Source organism: Tigriopus californicus, chromosome 4 (genome assembly GCF_007210705.1).
Source record: "Tigriopus californicus strain San Diego chromosome 4, Tcal_SD_v2.1, whole genome shotgun sequence".
Taxonomy (NCBI): Eukaryota; Metazoa; Arthropoda; class Copepoda; order Harpacticoida; family Harpacticidae; genus Tigriopus; species Tigriopus californicus.
The window spans coordinates 12594892-12614316 of NC_081443.1; the positions used below are offsets into that span (position 1 = coordinate 12594892).

The 19425-nt window shown below is 41.9% G+C and overlaps 1 protein-coding gene across 10 annotated transcripts in view; it reads left to right on the top strand.

The window, feature by feature from the left end:
• The window catches only part of LOC131879801 (neuronal acetylcholine receptor subunit alpha-7-like), a 40457-nt gene extending 23263 nt beyond the window's left edge, over positions 1 to 17194 (top strand). For 2 of the 10 annotated variants that reach the window (XM_059226220.1, XM_059226224.1), the window contains 8 exons: positions 1055 to 1164; positions 2025 to 2205; positions 5667 to 5742; positions 6014 to 6208; positions 6750 to 6836; positions 12649 to 12758; positions 13141 to 13313; positions 14637 to 17194. In XM_059226220.1, coding sequence (XP_059082203.1) covers positions 1055 to 1164; positions 2025 to 2205; positions 5667 to 5742; positions 6014 to 6208; positions 6750 to 6836; positions 12649 to 12758; positions 13141 to 13313; positions 14637 to 15027 — 1323 coding nt within the window. In that variant the 3' untranslated portion in view covers positions 15028 to 17194. Of the gene's footprint in view, positions 1 to 437; positions 483 to 1054; positions 1165 to 2024; positions 2206 to 5666; positions 5743 to 6013; positions 6209 to 6749; positions 6837 to 8402; positions 8490 to 11014; positions 11102 to 12648; positions 12759 to 13140; positions 13314 to 14636 lie in introns of all 10 variants that reach the window. The other 8 variants (XM_059226221.1, XM_059226226.1, XM_059226222.1 and 5 more) reach the window with 7 other exon arrangements.
• The last annotated feature ends 2231 nt before the right edge of the window (positions 17195 to 19425 follow it).

Here is a 19425-nt window from a genome sequence, read left to right on the forward strand (position 1 = left end):
TCACGTTAAACATGTGCTAAAAGGTTCAAATGAGCACCATTCATGAACCAATTGTGTAAAGATGGACGACCAGCTTACGTCACAGTGTTCGTGTGATTGTTTTTCTATAAACTTTTCTTTGAAGTATGACATTGCATTGACAAATAACTATCATAATAATACAAAAAGACACTGGTTTCGGTCTCCAGAGGAAAGCCTAATTCGCAATTGCCAATCGAATTTTGAATCTAACAAGAAAGTAAGTGACCAAAATGTCGGAGATTAGATTTTTCAAATTTTGTATATTGCTTTTACGACAAAATGAATTGAAATTGATTTTGATAGCTAGACAAAGTGTCTAGGAAAGAACAAAATATTTGTCCCCTTGTCATTTTTCTGGTCAGTTTCGCCCAGGCCGTTATTGAAAGCCTCTTTTCTTCATTTCTGTCGCAAATTAGGATGAGAAGAATCAACTGCTGATCAGCTGCCTGTGGCTGAATCTGGTAAGTGGATCACACATAGATCAGCAGTACAGAGCAGATCATCACCTGGGTCATCCAATCCAACTTTGGGATCTAGCAATCTCTACCACCTCAAACCAACCTAGATAACGCCCCTTTGAGCCCAATGTATATATTGCATGACCCACTCACTTTAACTTTAACCAAAGCTAACCTTCCCTGAGGGATTTTCAGCAAGTGAAGAGCAGGCCTCTTTGTATATCTGTTCAAAAGATGAAGATTAGTTTTAACAAAGATTCAAAGCATCAACCTGAGAATTCAATCCAAGCTCAGTTTGACGGAAGGCCACTCCATAGAAAATGGGAGGCAATGTTTTGCTAATTCCTATGAAAAAATGGAAACGTATATTTCCCTTTGCATGCACCCTATCAATAATCCTGCTTGAAAAAAAAATCCTCATTTGAGCCTGAATGTCCCTTTAACTTATAATACATAGTGAATGTGATTCGCTCTGAATCTTAGTGTGCTCAACCTTGTATCTCATGTGTGATTGCTTAAGAGAGCTGGGAATGATCCCAATCTTGAGGATTTAATTTCCTTCCCTCATATTTTAGAATTGGAATGACTACAATCTAGGCTGGAATCAATCAGAATATGGAAATGTGGATGGCGTGCGAATTCATCCCAAACGACTTTGGGTCCCTGATCTGCTCATGTACAATAGGTAATGTATGCTCTCTGACATCAACGAGCCTCAATTCGTCCTGAGGAGCAAGACAGCCTTCATAGCAGAATTGAAAATGAGACCCCACATCCAGTGGAGGAGATCAGGACACAGTGAGAATTTTCCATATGCATGGTTGATGCCTAATTCATTTGACACATCTGGATTTGACGACTTTCCAGTCTTTATGGTTCTTCACTGACAGGAATAAGATCCAGCATTCCAGTGCTGAATTCAGTTGTAATGAATTGCTGAAGGTGTTTTAAATCCTTTTGACAATAATAATTGTCAGGGCATAAGTATTTTTGAAAGCAAATGTTTACTAACATCTTACATTGATCCACTCATAACACCTTACAAAACAGTATTCAGTCACAGGATTGTCAATGAAACAAACACGCTTTTCCACAGATTGGAAACGCATGCCCATTTCAAGCTTGAAGAAACTGCATGTCAAAGCAGGGTTATTTGCTTGACCAGGATCAAGATTGTCTCAATTCGACTCTGGGCAGCCTTTCTATTTGATAACAAAGTCTTTGTGATCAAAACAGCGTTCTTAATTGACTGGAAAGCTTTTTATTCTAACACCAAGTCCCATGTTGGCTCAACCTATCTCTGTGCTTGCTTCCTGGTCACCCTCGCATACCATCTCATGACTTGCTCCTTATGATTCGATGGCCGGTTCTTGAGCCAGAGTGGAAGTAATGCATTTCTCTAATAAAGATCATGTACTAACCAACTATCTACCAAAGCCTTTCTTTTTAACAAGACCCAATTTGGCTCAAGATCCGCGCTATGCTCAACGTGCAACTGCTATGCCGGCAAATTATTTTCTCATGACTTCCTACTTTCTCATGCAGCGCGGATGAAAGATTTGATGGTACTTTTCAAACCAATGTCGTGGTGTCTCACGACGGTGGCTGTCTCTATATTCCTCCAGGCATTTTCAAAAGCACATGCAAGATAGATATTACATGGTTTCCGTTTGATGATCAGCATTGTGATCTCAAATTTGGTAGTTGGACCTACAGCGGGTGGAAGGTATAAAACAAACACATTACCCAATTTGTTTCATCCAAAAAGTGATGCCCTTGCCTATCCCCACCCCTTTTTCTAATGGGACACTTGAGTAATGCAGGTTCTTCTGATAACTTGAAGGTTGGAACTACATTGAATCAAAATGGGAACAGTAGTGTACAGTAAAGACTTCACTAGACCTATTTCCATCTTATAGGACAAACCTGCTCACCTGGTGATTCTTGACCTTATTGGGGTCGGCCATGTGTGTCGAAGGATTGCTTGATGAGCAGGTTGTGTTCTGACACGTTCTTCTATTTGAAGTCCTTCCTATATGTGAGGAGACATGTAGTCATTTAAAGAACCACAACAGTACTCTAAGCTGTTTGAACCATGCACAAAGTTAGGGATTCGCAATCAGTGTTGTTCATTAACGTATTTAGACGACTCTAAACGAATTTTCACACCATGAACTATATTGAATGAATCGTGTTGCGATAAGTGATGTCCAGGAGCCAGTACATTGGCCACACATGACGTCAACTAAGACCATTGGAAGGCCATTTGTATCTACTCTCAAGTATCTTAGTACCTCAAAAGGAAAGGGGAATTCTCTTGATTCGTTTTCTGTCCTCTGGGAATCCAGTTTCCAATCTCGTCCAATGTCCGAAAATCCCTTGTCTTTGTCCTTGCTCCAAGACCAAGTACAACTGTCCACGCTTTAGATCATGGACTATTTCAATTCGTTTTTCGGGTCATGCTTTTGATCGTGAACATTTCCTGAAGTCCAACAATTTTCTGGCCTCCTTTTCATTTGATGTCATTTTCTTAAATATATGACCGGCAGCTCAATCATTTAACCCCCCAATGCCTTTGTTTTTAGGAGGCAGCAACATTTGTTATTTTGGCGGAGTACTCTCATCGTCATTTCCTTCCTTTGTTCCTTGTTCAAACTGATATTTTTTTATCAGTGTTAATTCCAAATCAATCGTTTGTCCAAGGCCATCAAGGTGTCAAAAGCGAGGAAGAATATGTCACCATTATTTCTTGTCTCATCTTTCTTGTGCCCCCGAAATTTCGGCTCGAACCCCTGGTTTTTTTTGCGTAGCTAGATAGCTTCTTCGGGATCATCTATCAGCTGAAGAACTACAAGAACGAAGTCAAGCGGTTTACCATGCAAGTTTTGACGCATATTTTGCATCAGGCTGTCATTATGATTCTCCCGGTGGTGGAACATGCAAGCGATAAACATCTTTGGGGTTGGTTGTCGCGCCCCTTGTGGTTCCATCCAAGTGGTTCTCTGAGATCCATGCCAAATTTGGGAAACCTGCGTGTTCCACTTCCTCGTGGGGAATTAAGAGCCTGCACTTGAAAATCACCCTGGTACGAACGACAACTAAGGAATACAAGTCAACCATCTTCATCCCACTTTCATAGTGCATGGTTTTCTTTCAGCTAAAACATTGGCTGTAGTAGTTTTGCATGAAGCTAACCAAGGCGCAATGCCCATTACACACATATACGTATATAATGTAAATGTTGTAACCGTAGCTCACCATATCAGCTTGTGCTTGTGAATCAAGTAGATAGATCAGCTCCGGTTTGGGTTTGTTTAAGCCCATTTCCTCTCGCTCTTACTCTCATCACATGACATTCTGGAACCCCGCATACCCTTTTCATCATCGAATTGCTTTTCAACAACAACTCTTGCCTCTCCGTCTCTCACGGGCTGTTTTTACCCTCCAGGATCAGGCCGACTTTCAGATGGCCTCCGATTCATTATTAGCGAGGTCATTTTAAAGAAAGGCCAGCCTATTAGTGAGAGTAATGAGCTCGAGAGAAGACCTCAATTTTCCGTTTGAAGACAAGGCTCTCCTAATGTGTCGCTCCAGTCAAACTTCTTGACAAATGAGGAGGAATGCAGCTCTCATAATTTGGCCGTCTCCAATTTTTGAGGGTTTCATTTCCAAAACGCATCCCCCACCTTCTTTCTTGGCCCTTTTGGATCGCCCGTTTCTGGATGGAAACGGACAAATGAATCAATGAATTTAGGAATGAATGTCGGAGAGGTCTGAGAGATTGATAGCTGTGATCTTTTTCACTTCTATCTAAACTAGTTTCACCTAACTAATCATGTGAGATACCTAAGCTTATACTCTTGTTCTTGGCCCGTTCGCACTAAACTTAGATCGAACATGGAATCGTGAACCAACGATGAGACCAATCATCAACGTCACTTTTCAACAACTTCATTGAGCCGATTTTGCCAGGCTTTCAACTCACTTTGCACTCTTTGTAAGAATCAAATTTGCTGAGGTACGCATCCAGATCGGAAGATCGAACATGGAATCGTGAACCAACGATGAGACCAATCATCAACGTCACTTTTCAACAACTTCATTGAGCCGATTTTGCCAGGCTTTCAACCCACTTTGCACTCTTTGTAAGAATCAAATTTGCTGAGGTACGCATCCCCCTAAAGGCGAAAAACTGTTTTCGTTCGTTACCTTAATACGGCACAAAGCTCATATTATTTTTCATAGACCAAACGATGCATTACGTGGTAAAAAAAAAGAAACATTGCTGAACAGCTCAGGGTTGGCTTCTTTCGTTGATGATGGTTCCGGGGGACCTTGAAGATGACAAGTGGGGTGGACAATGATCAGCTAATGACTTTTAGAGGGTTTGAGTGAAAAATGGGAGATGAAATGTAACAATTTCATCCAAAACGAAGTTTTGTTCCCCTTGCGTTTGATGCATTTGCTCTCACATTTATCTTGAAGGAGCTGGAACCGAAATTCAAATGCAAACATAGCCGAACTTGGAGTTTGGGTAACTACGTCGTATTAGCTTGCAAGCAAATGTATTACAAACCATATATTTCTTCACAAAAGAAGTTTCAACTTTGCTATTAGGCGTACGAAGAAAAAGAACTACACGTGTGTTTTAAGTGGTCTATCGCTACGTACCGTCCTAACACAACATAGTGGTCATCATCAATGAGGGAAATGTAGACCTAGAGCGTTTGGTCCAAAGAGAGAAGACAAATGAGAAAGTGACCACGTGGGGCTCTTTATAGGATTGATAATATCAACACTTAGACTGATTTTCTATCACTGTTTCTTCTTAATCAATGTTCGTTTGTTGCGTTCACGAAGCACGATTCTAACTAATATTACTTATCTTAGATTTGACATTACGATGTCGTAGCCAACGCTACTCGTGTTTTTCCTTTAACCTTTACAGTGTTTTATTGAGTCAATATCATATTACTTTAGAGGTAGTCAGTCTTTTAAAACAGTTCCCAATAGGTCAATTGACCTCACGGTTTCAACTTTCAGCCCAGAATTGAAAACAAACAATGATTTGATCAAGTTTCTTGAAGTTTTTCCCCCTCATTTGGCTCATCTTTTGGAGAACCAAAGGCACCCGGATGACAATGAAGATAACTGGTGCCCAAAAAGTGTTTTCTTGCAACTTTACAGCTCGACTTAGCAATGAAAGATAAGGACGGAGGAGACATTAGCAGTTTTATCACGAATGGAGAATGGGATTTAATAGGTAATCATCATCTTTTACTTTTACATCCACCTCTTGTACATCAACATGATCAACATCTACCGAAACGAAACACGCTTGAAATCAGTTTCATCATTGCATGGCTCCTTTCAATTGACATTTGCACTTTGAACAAAGAAAAATACCATGCGCTTCCTTTTCTCTTTGATCTTCCTTAACAATACATCAATTGAGCACACCCCGCCAAACAAAATGTTCCATAATCATTGACTAATACTAATGCCCTTATTTGCCCGCCATCATCCCGTCCCAGGTGTCCCTGGAAAACGGAGCGAGGTCTTCTACGAATGCTGCCCCGAGCCTTATGTGGATATCACGTTCAAAATCCATATTCGGCGTCGAACTCTCTACTACTTCTTCAACCTAATCGTTCCCTGTGTTCTCATTTCCTCCATGGCCCTTTTGGGATTCACTCTTCCGCCCGACTCAGGAGAAAAACTTACGCTGGGTGAGTTCCTTTGAATTGTAGGCATGATAAACTACTTCTACATTTTACTGCATATTCATTGGCTATTCATTTAAATGAATAATTTCCTCCACCCATGAAGCTGAGCAGTTCATTCAAATGAACGAACAATGAACAAAGCGCGTTGACGAACTTGAATACATCACAAACTAATAAGGGGCTCTTTGCCATAGGCAACACTAATCATCTCTAGCAATTCAAGCATTGGCTCATTTTATCAGGTCTACAGTACACAGTGAGCAATGTCCTTTGCAATGTGCCAAGAGCCCCCAAAGCTTCCTTGCAGAATTCAACCATTCAGGTCAATGAAGTGAGGTAATCTGTTCCAAATAACCAGGGAAAGAGTTTCATTGTGCTATTCTGACAAATGTCAAGCCCATCAGAGCGAGAGAGCTTAGCCAGATCATCATTCATCATTCAGTCATGTTAAGCCAGCCTATCCATCATCCAATCAGCCCCAAGACATTTGCCCGAGAACAAGCCAGTCTAAGGATTGACACACTTTCTCGATACTTTGTTACAGATGTAACCATTCTCCTCTCTTTGACTGTGTTTCTGAACACGGTTTCTGAAACCATGCCCGCCACGTCAGATGCAGTGCCCCTGATAAGTACGTTGTTGCTGCTGCTGCGGCGGCGCGGATGATGAACTACCCTCTGACCAATCCGGCATTGAACACATTGTCCACATTTCGGGCGTAGCTGTTGTTGCAATGTTGAAGTCAGATATTTACCTAGACTAACTATTTTTGCGCCACTATGATTTCCATTTCCTTCCTGTTACTTTCTTTCTCCTTTCTATCTATTCTTGATACCTTTTACAAATGAGCTACGCTCTAGAGGGGTCTTTTTCACTTGATCAGAAGCTGAGAATGAGCCAGACGTTTCCTACGTATGTGGACTGTCCTTGAGTTCTGCATAAACATGTTTTGTTTCGCTACTATTATTACTACCACAACGCGGCTGCTACTTGTAACTTGACCTTATTGGATAAATCCTGGTTTCAATCGTCCTTTACTTTCTCAACACTGTATATCTTTCCCACTGAGTGTGATTGTTTTCTTTCCTTAACACTACATAGATTTATATTCGCGATCACAACGATTTGCGTTGTGCTATTACGTTTTATTATCTGCAGCCTAAAGTGTGGCCAAGTCGAGCCGATACAAAGGTCTCTCGCTGGAATATATATCTGCAACAATTAGTTCCGTTTACAGTGTGTCTATCAAGTCCAACGATTCTCTTTGGTTCCGTTACAATTTCGATTTGCTTTTGTTCCAGTTGGAAAGTTCGATTAGCCGTACATAATTTAGAATTTGTAATTCATTGCTCCGGTTCTTCTCCTAGGGAGATTTCAGTGAGGCTTCTCTAGACCTTTCTTTCCTGTCCTTTCATCCTGTTTTTCTTCATTTTACGACTATCATTGCTAATATCATCATCATCATCATAAAAGATCAGTATTTCAACGTATACAAGCTGGACTGCACTAATAGAATGGTTATATTTCCTGGCCAACTATCATCTTTTAGCTGTTTTCTTCCGAACAAGCTATCAGCCTTACGCTCTTGTAAATAATAGTGTATTCAGACAATGTTAATAATAAGTCTCGTTAAAAGTTGTTGGAAGAACGATGGTTGGCCAAGTTGTACATTGCTAACCAAGCAATTGGTATTCAGTGTGTACTCTCCACTTTTCAATTTATTACTACTACGAAAACTCCTTCAGCCCTCTCTTTCTCTCTCTCTCTCTCTCTCTCTCCATCACCCCCTGCATCACCAACGTCATCATCTCATCATCATACTCATCATCATCATCATCATCATCATCATCATCATCATCATCATCATCATCATTACTATCGACCCCCATCCCTTTGATCCAATCTCATGTGTCCAAATTCTGTAGCCTTCAAAGTCTTTCCCTGATACTTGGAACTTGATTTGGCCCATTCAGCTAGCTAGACCGAGTTAGTTCTCCTTCTCTCCCCTATACTATCATTATTATTATCATTAATAGCCAACAGCCAAGAGATTTGACAGTTTTTTTCGTTTTGACTCGTGTGATCTCTTTGCTCCTTTCGGTTTCTTTCACTCTTTCTCACTCTTTCTCACTCTCTCACTCTCTCAATTTCTCTCTCTTGTTCTTGCTCTGCTGAGACACTGTTTGGATCTTTACAGATGTAACTGTCCTTCTGTCTCTCACTGTATTCATGAACCTTGTCTCAGCCATAATGCCCACCACATCAGACGCAGTACCGTTAATAGGTAGGAACTCGTGAACGAACCAACCAACGAACGAACGAATCCACAGTACACCCACACACACAGATTGTGACTGGACGATTATCCACTCCTACTGCTCTCTGGTGTCAAGATTTTTGGCATCCCTTGTACTAATAGTCAGCCTTGAACTGTGGGCTTTTCTTACTTAACATTATTAGATTTATATACATATATACTCACCGCTAACATCCACATTCCTGCCTCCGTTTTGCTCATTTATCATTCATTCATAGAGCCCAAATTCTTAGGTAAGCGAATCATTCACAAAATGTATTTTCTGGTGGTTCATTTTTCATGGTACTTTACTTTTTAAAACTGTAATGGCAGAGAGGTAAAATTAGGGCTCGCTATTGGAGAGCAACCCTAAGTAAAGCAGGGGCATTTTGATTAGAGGTCTGGTTTTGACCATGGCTATCAAACATGTCCATTAGTTCTTCCTGGTGTTTGTTCCAAAGGTTACATAAAGCTTTCAAATGTCACTGATGATGTGAATGATACGTTGACGAACATCATTATCAGCACACTGGAACAACTTTTTAGTTTTTAGACTCCTTTCGGGCATGAAAGTACTAAGCTCTGATTGATGCCGTTTGTGGTCGTCAAACCGAAATATGCTAAAGTTCCCTTGTAATACTTTGTCTTTTAGTGTTGTTTGCTTGTACTTACAAGACTCGTCTGCATAGCTTAATTTTGAAGGGAACACATGTTCTCATGTCTCGTAAAGAATGAGACCTTTCAATACCCAGAAAAAAAATGTTTAAAATTGAGGATCAGACATTACCTTCCAAAAATGAACCTTTCAGCGAACTATTCCGCCTAATATGACGGTCAAAACAAACTTCTACAATAAAAGAAGGGGAGATTTAATGCAAAATATATGTCATTTTTTTGAAAATTGATTCGCAGTTAGGTAGGCACCTAAGTGTTTGGGCTCTACTCATTTGACCATCTTCATCATCCATTTTTGATTGTTTTGATTGTGGTTTGTTTTCTCTGAGTGTGCATTCTTCCCTCCATTGATCATCATCATCCATCACTCGCTTCGTACTAGATCGAGAACGTGGTATATTTGTGCCCTTGTCCAGGAAAAATGTTCCATTCAACACGAATTGGGGGGGTTATTTTTTTGGTGTGTTCAGCGTCAAAGACTCGCCCATGCCCTTATAGCCAAAGCCAAACAGGAACTCCTTTGGGCACACTTCAGTTCCAAAGAACACCATTAACCCTCGACAAGTGCACATTTCATTTCAATTCTGATCGGTCTCTTAACACTACTTCAACGATTTCTCCTGCTACTTCTTTGTACCAAAATTGAACAAACAACTACTTCTACAACATCAACAACATCCTCAATTCCCATTGCTACAGCTACTTCTTGCTTCATCTTATGTTCCCAATGTCCCAAAGGTTCAGTTCCCTTTTTTATGTTCTTTTCATTCAAGGCCCTGTTTCTCCTCCCATCAACCCGACCTTCGAAAAAAATGTTCTTCTGGCTCATGGATGTATTTTGTAACCAAGTAAGGACGGGCGCAAACCAAGATCAGATTAGCTGGGTGGAACTTAAGTTGACCTTTACCGGAGTGGTTCTTAACTTTCGTTTGACTTGTGAGAGCAAAATTGGCTTGAAATGGAGCTTTGGGGATCCAAGTGGGTTGTATGACAAGGGCCTTTCTCCAATGACTGAGAAGAGTTATACCGTTTCAACATCGGCCTTTAGGCTAGCCGAATGCATGTAGAGATGGGCCGAGAGATTCCTCGACATTGAGTGACAAAAATAGATCCTCGTAGGATATAAGATTTGTTTCACCTGTACTACAAAGGGTTTGAAAAGTACATTACCTTGTACTTAATATAGCACGGTAACTTGTAGTCTGTACTCTAGTGGTAGCGGACGCTTTCAAGCGAAGGTTATTTGGTTTAGTTTGATCAAACTTTAAATTTCGGATAAAAACTCCTCTCAATTGGATCTAAACGATGAGGACCAAAAGTTGTCGAAACATTAGTCTTGGATTTAAAAGTGAACTATCTGTCATCCACCTGAAGTGATCACGTTCAGTAGTTTCCCCAAATTCTGAAACCTCTCTTTCCGTTCTTTTTTCCTCGCTCCTCCCCCTTTTTCCTCGCTCTTTTTTGCAAATACGCTTAATTATTTTTGAATTGAAGAACCGATATCTATACCTCGCTTATCCTTCGATTGGTTTCACTTGACAGACCTCGTCGAAATGAGGCTCACTAATCCAGCTTTTGGTTGTAGGGCGAGACATTTGTTCGAATGATGGTTCAAACGGTCTAAATCCTCATTTAGGAACAAGGATTGACAAACAGGCACTGCATTTATAAGATACATTTCTTGGGGAACAAGGGAACTATCATTATTATTATTGCTATTATTCAGCGGTTTGCCTTCATATCAAATGCTGTTTTATACAAATTTTAATCGACTTTGAAGGCATTTGGAGGGCCTTTTACCATGCAATGACGCTTGTTTCCTCTGGGATCTCTTTCAGGTGTAACAATCCTACTTTCTTTAACGGTATTTCACAACATTGTTACCGAGACCCTTCCGCAAGTGTCGGATGCAATGCCCCTATTAGGTACAAGTACATCTTCATTCATCTCTCGGATATTAAATGTGGCTTCAAAACCGCGGTTTTTAAATCAAAAAGATTTCCTTCCGCTCTTGTTATCATTATAATTATTTTTTTATCGTTAAAACTCTTTTCTCCACCCAATCTAAACTGCCAGCAAACAGGAAACATCCATTACTTCATGTTGTTCATTGTATGGTGTTGCCTTGTTCCTCGTGGATGTATTTTCAATCAAATTCCAATTAACGAACCACAATTCGAATCTTGGGGCGTCGGTCCATCCCTTTTAAAAGTCAGGGTGATTGGAGGCCACATAGAATGACAGTCATCTTTTGAAACGTAATGGTTCATGTTTAGCCGCTTGAAACTCCTGTCTAAGCCTATTAAAAAGCAAAGCCTTGAGAAGGAACAACTGATTTTTAATTGAAATGACACGTCAATTAGATCTTGAACCTCCTATGGGCACCCTGTGGATTCGTATGAATGAAACAGTGGCAGGATCACAAATGTTTTGGGCCATCTGAATCATTCTCAAGATGTCTCTCAATTTGCCGCTTAACGGATGGATGGATGGATGAATTGTCATTGTCAAAAAGACGTTTTTCTCCGTTTTGTCCTTGTTTGAGGTTTGGTTCCATTTGTGCTTCTTTTACATCCATCCGGTAGGATGACTTTTCCTTCTGCCCCTCGTCCGGACCAGATCGCCCCTAAATCAATGTTCCTCTGCCCCGCCCTTTCTTACCCTTTCTCCTCCGCCCCTTCATTTTCATGCCACGCCTCGTTGGCCCCACGTGTTCGAATGGCGGCACGGACGACAAACGACAGGCACGAGGAGCCATTCCCCAAGTGTGCCCAGATCTTATCACTTTCTAGCAGGCCCAACTTGGATGAATAGCTGGTAGGCGTTTCTGTGTAGGAGGACGAGCTGGATGGGAATTCCCTTCAGATCACAACAGTACGTACTTAGGCCAGAGATAGAGGGTGGGCGGGAATTTCAAATGGCTCCAAGTATCAATCTTGTGTCTTTTTGTCCATCGTTTTTGCTTCTACCATTTCCGGCTTGCTTGCGTCGGTTGCTCGTTCCTCAATGAGTACCGGTTTCCTCTTTCCACTCTCTCTCTCTCTCTCTCTCTTTCTCCTTTGCTCCCAAACTATGAACCACCATTTTACTGAGTAGTTAGTAGTCGTAGCAGTAATAGTGGTAAAAGTAACAGTATCATTAACTTAGCACCATGATGAGTGGCTGTGCATGCTTGGTCTCGATGGAAATTGTTCCCAAACAACACAAATATACACGTGCTTGAACTCAACACCCAGCTGCTAAGTTTTCTTCTTCACCCTTGATTCCTCTTTTTTCCCTTCGTCACACTCTTGAGTAGTTTGATTTGATTCCGTCTTGTCTTCGCGGTTGAATGATCCAAGTTGGAAAGTCAAGAGTCGTCTCCTTTATTATGGAAACGAAGTCTCACTTTCCACCTTCCTTATGTCATTCAATGGCACTTTTTCGAAGTCTTGGAAAGCCCCCTCCGATTTGACTTGAGACCTCTTTTCAGGCACGTACTTCAATTGTATCATGATGATGGTGGCCTCCTCTGTGGTTCTTACTGTGGTAGTCCTCAATTATCATCATCGTACGGCTGAGACGCATGAAATGCCTCACTGGGTGAGTACGGGCCTTCGATATCTATTTATTTTATTGACCCATTTTTTGTGGGCAAACATCTCCTCCGCCAAGATTATTTATTTGCCCTTCCCAATCATATCGAAGTTCAAACATTGTGTCGGATTTGGTTGGCTGTTTGGTATCTATCCACCATCCTTTCTCAACCAGACTTCGTCTTCAGTGCAAAGGGAACAAGCATGCCTTTGTCTATGTGCCTTTGTGCAGTATGTTTAAAAGCTTCCTGAGATATCCTTATTGAAGTAAACAGTGCTGGCTAGGTATTTGTGATGGCCAAATATATCAAAAGAAGCTCGTTGGTCTCTCTAATGTGTTCATTCATGCCAAAGTCCCATCGATCATGGCGTGTCTCGTTTTTGTTCAGGTCCGTACACTGTTCCTCCAATGGATGCCCTGGTTATTGCGCATGAATCGACCCGGCAAACCAATCACCCGGAAAACCATCCTCATGACCAATCGGATGAAGGAGTTGGAGATGAAGGAAAAATCATCCAAGAGTCTCCTGGCCAACGTTCTCGATATGGACGACGATTTCAGGTAAGCAACCATCAGACAGACGGTTTTCGGTCCATGCGGACCCCCTCGGGTGAGGATGGGTTCAGGGTTCATACTTATATATTTATTGGGAACTGAGCAAGTTTAGGTCTTCCCAAGAGAACCTGCATACAGTTAACTAGAAAGTAACTAGGGTCTAGTTAGTTGGTGGCATTTTTTATGGTTTTCCTATACAAACACGAGCGATGGGGAGAAAAGGGGAAAGAAGGGTCTGATTCTGACGCTCTTTCTTGATCCTTTCTAATTGGAACTTCAAGAGAGCTCCAAGTTCTCATTTATCTTGGTGGGTGTTCAATGGAAGTGCCAAGTGCCAAGCAAATCTTTCTCTGATTTCCAATTGTTCCGTGTTCCATCAGCCTCAATTCTTGGCTAAAAACACAATGCTTTTGGAATCCCTTTTTCCTTCCCCTCCCCCCAAAAAAAAGAAACGGGAACGGAATTTCGTTCACTGATGAGTGATTAACCCACCAATTTACGGCCCTTGGAACGGCCTTGTCCAGTGGAAAAGCAATTGAAAGTTAAAAGTACATTTACGGCGGGAAAGTTGAAACTCAGTGTGAAGATCAGACAAGCTAGCCCTGTCCCATAAAATGTTGTTGAATAGAAGATTTGAGGACATACCGTGCAGCGTTCCAAAAGGCGGTAGTTCCCATAACCTGTAAGAATTCGACCATTTCGTCTCGGATGTTGTGTCCGCCTCGCCTCATTAGTTTTTCACACACATTCTTTATGTTTTTTCGGACGCTCAACTTGAGAGAGAAAACTACTACTTTTGCGGGCGAAAACCAAGAAAGGCTCGAAAAGAATTATGGCCTTGCCACGAAATAGCCAACCATGCAAAGAGGGTTGAGCAAAGGAAAAAAGATACCAGGAGCTGCTAAATAGCAAAGTAGATCAGTATTAGAAAGCAAGCCAGGCTTTCCATCCCCACCGAGGCCTTCGATTTCCTCGAGAACGATCTTCAGCCTTCGTCTAGTTTTGCTCGAGAAAATAATCTTCAACCACCCTTGACTCACATCATCCGTTGAAACAAAATGAGCCACTCGGATCCTTGGCAATCCCTCTAGTTCTACAATCAAATTTGGACCGCGCAAAAATGGCACTGAACTTCTCTCGCTCAAGGTCAAGGTCCCAGACAAGATCCATTTCCAATGGGAATGAAAATCGTTATAGAAAAATAAGATCACATATTGGTAACATGAGTCCAAGGACACATTATGTCATTTATACCACTTGCCCATCAGTACTCGGATCCCAATATTTGTTAGTCCATGCATGCCAGCGGCACCGAAGATGATCCTCTAGGGTTGTTCCTCCTTCCAGACCCATGTCCGTCGCCGGGGGAGGATATTCCAGTGGGAGTGGCTTCGTTCGTGTCAACGGCAATCCCATGGAGCAAGAGAAGTATATGCCCCAAGCTCCCCCCACGTCGCCCTACCCCGGGGCTCTGGCCGCGTCCGGCCATCATTCGCATAGCTGTTCAGCCACTGCCAATCGGGAGCTGCAGTGCATCTTGAAGGAGCTCAAATTCATCACCAACCGCATCAAGGGTCGCGATGACGAGGAGGAGATCATTATGGACTGGAAATTCGCCGCCATGGTGATCGATCGCTTTTGTCTTATTACTTTCACGGCCTTCACCTTGATCACCACCATAGCGGTCCTGCTCTCGGCCCCTCACATCATAGTGGAATAACCATGGGATGGAGGAAGATCCCAATCCCAAATCCTTGGACCGCGGTTTTTTTTATTACATCTCCCGTGGATGTCCCTTGACCACTCCCTTTCGACTCTGCCTCCTCATCGGCCAAGAAATCGTGTCATGCGATCCACAATGGCTCTGAATCCTCTGTGTGTCCCCATGGGATGAGGATACAGTCGGTCCTCCTCTCATTTTCCTTATAACTGACAACTATGCATGTGATATCACCATCATACAGAACATCATCTTTATCTTTAAAGAATTAATCATACTCGCTTGCTCGCCCATGGAACTATCTCTCCATCTCTCATATATCTGTCTCTCTGTCTGTCTGTATCTTCACTCCCTCCTACTCTTCCATCTCCTTCGACTTCTCTTATTCTTGAGTTGGCTGCATAAACAAAAGGAGGGGAAAAACCTGAAGGCTTTTAGTGTGAAGGTCCTCCTCTCCTCTCCAAAAGGGTCCTTTTTCCATCAAAACCTGTTCACCCAAAAGCAACACATCAACTCAAAGCCAAGAGCTTCTGACGCTTTCTGTCGCCCAATATCCACTCCCATGTACAGTAATACAGTATGCTTATGCGTAACTAGTCTGCTCCTGACGAGTGGTTGGCGATCAACATGGCGTCCATTTTTCATTGGAACGCGCGAGGATAATTTGCTTCAGGAGTGGTCTAGTTCTTCAATTGAACTCATCCTGATCCTCCACCGTTCATGGATGGCTGGCATGTCATAATCTGGTAAAAAGTTTGGCTTTCCCCCAATCCAAGGCCGCCGCCTTTTCCGAGCCTTTTGACTGAACGGCCAAGTGCGAAGACGAGAAGGATTTTGATGGAGAACTTCACTTTCTGTTGAGTCTTCACTTTCAACTATTTAGGAACGCCAAGGACAAAGAGTCGAGAAGAGGATATTGGTTTCATCTATCTCCCACACAAAACTTTACCGGCACATCTTGAAGTTCGTTTTGTACACTTCAAAACCGTGTACAACAGATAAGCAATGCTTCAAATATGACAAGGGCTTCAAAGTTTCTATGACTGGCTCAAAAAGCGGCCTTTCTTTGCTCAGGTCTATTCAAAGGCTCCGACTGGTTCGACTTTGGCGACCAAACGGGTGGCTACTCTGACATTTCTTCCATTTTCCACCTTGAAAGAAGAAAATTTCCCCCGTCTTCAAACGTCCCTCTCAAGTCGAGTTCAAGCTTGCCTGAACCAACTTTTCTCAATGGGAGTCCTCTCCAGGATTCTTAACTCTATGGTAAAGTCATCTTACTCTTCAGGATTTCATCAGGGGGGTATTATAGTGGGAGTGAGTCGTTACATATGGATGTCGCTAATGCTTCACCTTTCCATGTCCTTCAAAGTTTCAGTTTTTCTCCCTCTTCGACATGTGCATGACAATAGTAAGACATTTCTATATCCCCCCTTCGCCCTCACGTTCACAAAAAGAAGCACGATAACTTCAAATCAGACCCAAAACCAAATTGGCTCGCCTAATCTAGCTTTTAAGTGAAAGACCTTCATCGCGATTGCCCCAAAATTGACATTGAAAAAACAAACCGACCAGTAAGGTTCATTATTTGTGATTGAATGTGAGGAGAGCTATTGTCTTTGTTGTAATATCTGTGCCAATGGTTATTCTGCCAAACAAGAATGGAGCAACTCGTTTGCTCACTTCACTACTTCTGGAATAAATTTGAAGTTTTATATTCAAGCTGAATTCTGTCACCCTGATATCCCCGCTCAAGCGACATTTTCGAAAATAAACAAACCTTGTGCTCCTCAAACATGCCGTTTATGTGGTTTAGATACAAATCCATCGCACTCGCAATAGTCGTGGTCATATTTGCAATGGAGACTCTAAGCATCTTTATACCGGGCTCCAATGACGACCCCGAGGACTGGGAAAGTCCTGATCAAGAGAATCGCCAAAAATGGAGAGACTTCCTAAGTCTTCATCCAATAGGGCGCCTCTATCGGCTCTACCGTGAACTAGACGGGGTTGGGATTAATTTCCATGATTTTGATTTACTTGAAAGACCTTTACGTTTAGATGATATTCACCCAGACGATGTATGACTTACTTTCTAATGTTTTACTTAGCTCCTTACCAGTATTACTAGCCTGAATAAATGGATGGACACTTTGGACGGCAAAATGGATTAAGTCTTGAGGCAGTTATTAATAACTCTTGTCAGTGCGCTGAGGGTGCTGGGAAACTATTATTACTTTAGTGGACGTATGTCGAGAGCACATAGTTCATCATGTGAAGGCCAAAAAAGGCTGCTGCTGCTCGCACTGCTACTCCTACCTCACCTTGAGACATCAAAAGCTCTGTGGTTTGTTAGCGCAGCTAGTGACTGGATACGAAACGGAAGTGGAAGAAAGTGTCATCATAATTTTTCCGACCAAAAAATGTCCGTTGGGGAGAGAAAAAGTTAACCTTCCCTCTCTCAGATATATGGCCTCTGCAAATGATGAAGGTGGCGACCTCATTCGACCACAGTCGAGCACAGATTCGTTTCAAATCATTCTCCCAAAGCTTCTTATTTCTCCCGAGATGGAAAGGAATCCATCGATCAGAGCACGGAGCGCTCAAAGTTGGACCGATACTTTTGTGTTTCCTTTGGCAACATTTGGAGTCCGATTTGAGTGCGTGTGTTTATGCCCAACTTCCACTCATAAATGCAATATATCTGGAACTGGAAGTCTGGAGACTTGAGATGATTCCATGTTCCTTCAAGATGTCCCAAAGGAAATTCAAGACTTGAAGGCCGAGTCTGACTGTCGACCTGAGAATTTTGAGAATTTTGGCCAACAACCTCGGGATACAAATCCTTTGCCACAAAACCATTCCCTTGCCAACATTTCATGGCCTCATGTGAAAGGATTTTCAAATTCATAAGAACCATTAAATCGACTACTTGAAAACAGGAACGGCTTCCTATCCCCCCTGGAATGGATTGGCGTTCCTTCATGTCGAGAAAGATCAGTTGGCATGCTTGATTCATCACCACCATTCATGATTTATGACCCCCAAATCCCAGCCTCCGTGACAATTGAGAGGTTCGCTCGGTCGCTTGCAAGTCACGGCACCTCTTGTCTATTGACTAAAGTTGAAGAGACTTTAAAAAGACGATTGGTTATTGCGAGTATCAAATGAATCTACAAAATATTTATTGAACTTGCCGGAAGCCGGGTGGGTGCGAGCCAAACTACTCATTTCGTGATAAGAGGCGTTTAATTAATTTTCGAGACTAGTGAAGCTTTTGCGGCTATTTTGTCATTTCACCTCATGAAGACTTGACAAATATCGGCTTATTTTTGGCACATTCTGTGTTTCCCAATTTTATCTTCTTAAATCAAAACACCTATAATTAGTTTCAGTTACCAATTACAATTGCATTTTGATCGTTCATTCATTACAACTCTTTTTGAATCTATCAAATATATCTATATTTGGGTACAAAGCGACCTTCTTCCAACAAGACCTTTTTATCTTTGTTGTCGGTGTTCCTCACTGGCTTGCCAATAAAAAGTCCATAACTTCTAAGTTGTCCAGACAACAGAAACACAAAAGGAAAGTAGTAGAATGAAATTGAATTACTCTTGGAAAGCAACTATGATTAGCCGCATTTGGGCACTGATCCTTCAAGGCCAACGTAGTTGGAATCAATTACATTTCAAAAGTAATTGACACGGATCCTCATATCAAAAACCAAACAAATATGCGTGGTTCTACCGTATATGCTCTTGTGCCAAGATGGCTTCCATAAATACCATTGAACCCGACATGTTCCTAATGATTAGCCACATATTCCATCACCGACAAGAAAAGCAATGGCCATCGGCTGAACACTTCAAATTTGATGAATATCACCTGATGGCTAATCAAAAAGTTGGATATACCCCTTTTTAGGTGAGAAAGAAGGGATCTTTTGCTTTCTTCTACCATTTACCCCAGCTCTCAGGGTTGCCAGAGGCAAATTAGACAACGTAAGGGGTTGCGAGACAGTAAGCTTACCCGCCATATTTGAGTTGCAAAAAAACTGAATGTCATCAGAGATGAAAAAAGTTGGATCAAGACTTAGACGTTTCTCCGAAAAAAGTGATTTTGCCAAAGCTTCAAGGTTTCCTTGAGGGTGGTAGATAAGAATGATGAAGAGAATAGGCAGGCTAAGGGGAAAAGTTGGATTTCTTCTCTTTCTCCTGCCTGCAGAAATCAGATTCTCATTCTTTCTGCCTTGATCAAGACCAAAAGACTAAACGAGGTGGATGAAGCAAACTTCTTGCACAGACAGACTAGGTCTCCTGACTAGATCAACATTGATGGATTGATTTGGACTCGCAAGAAATGGCAAAAACGATAACGAAAATCAAGTTGACTCCGATG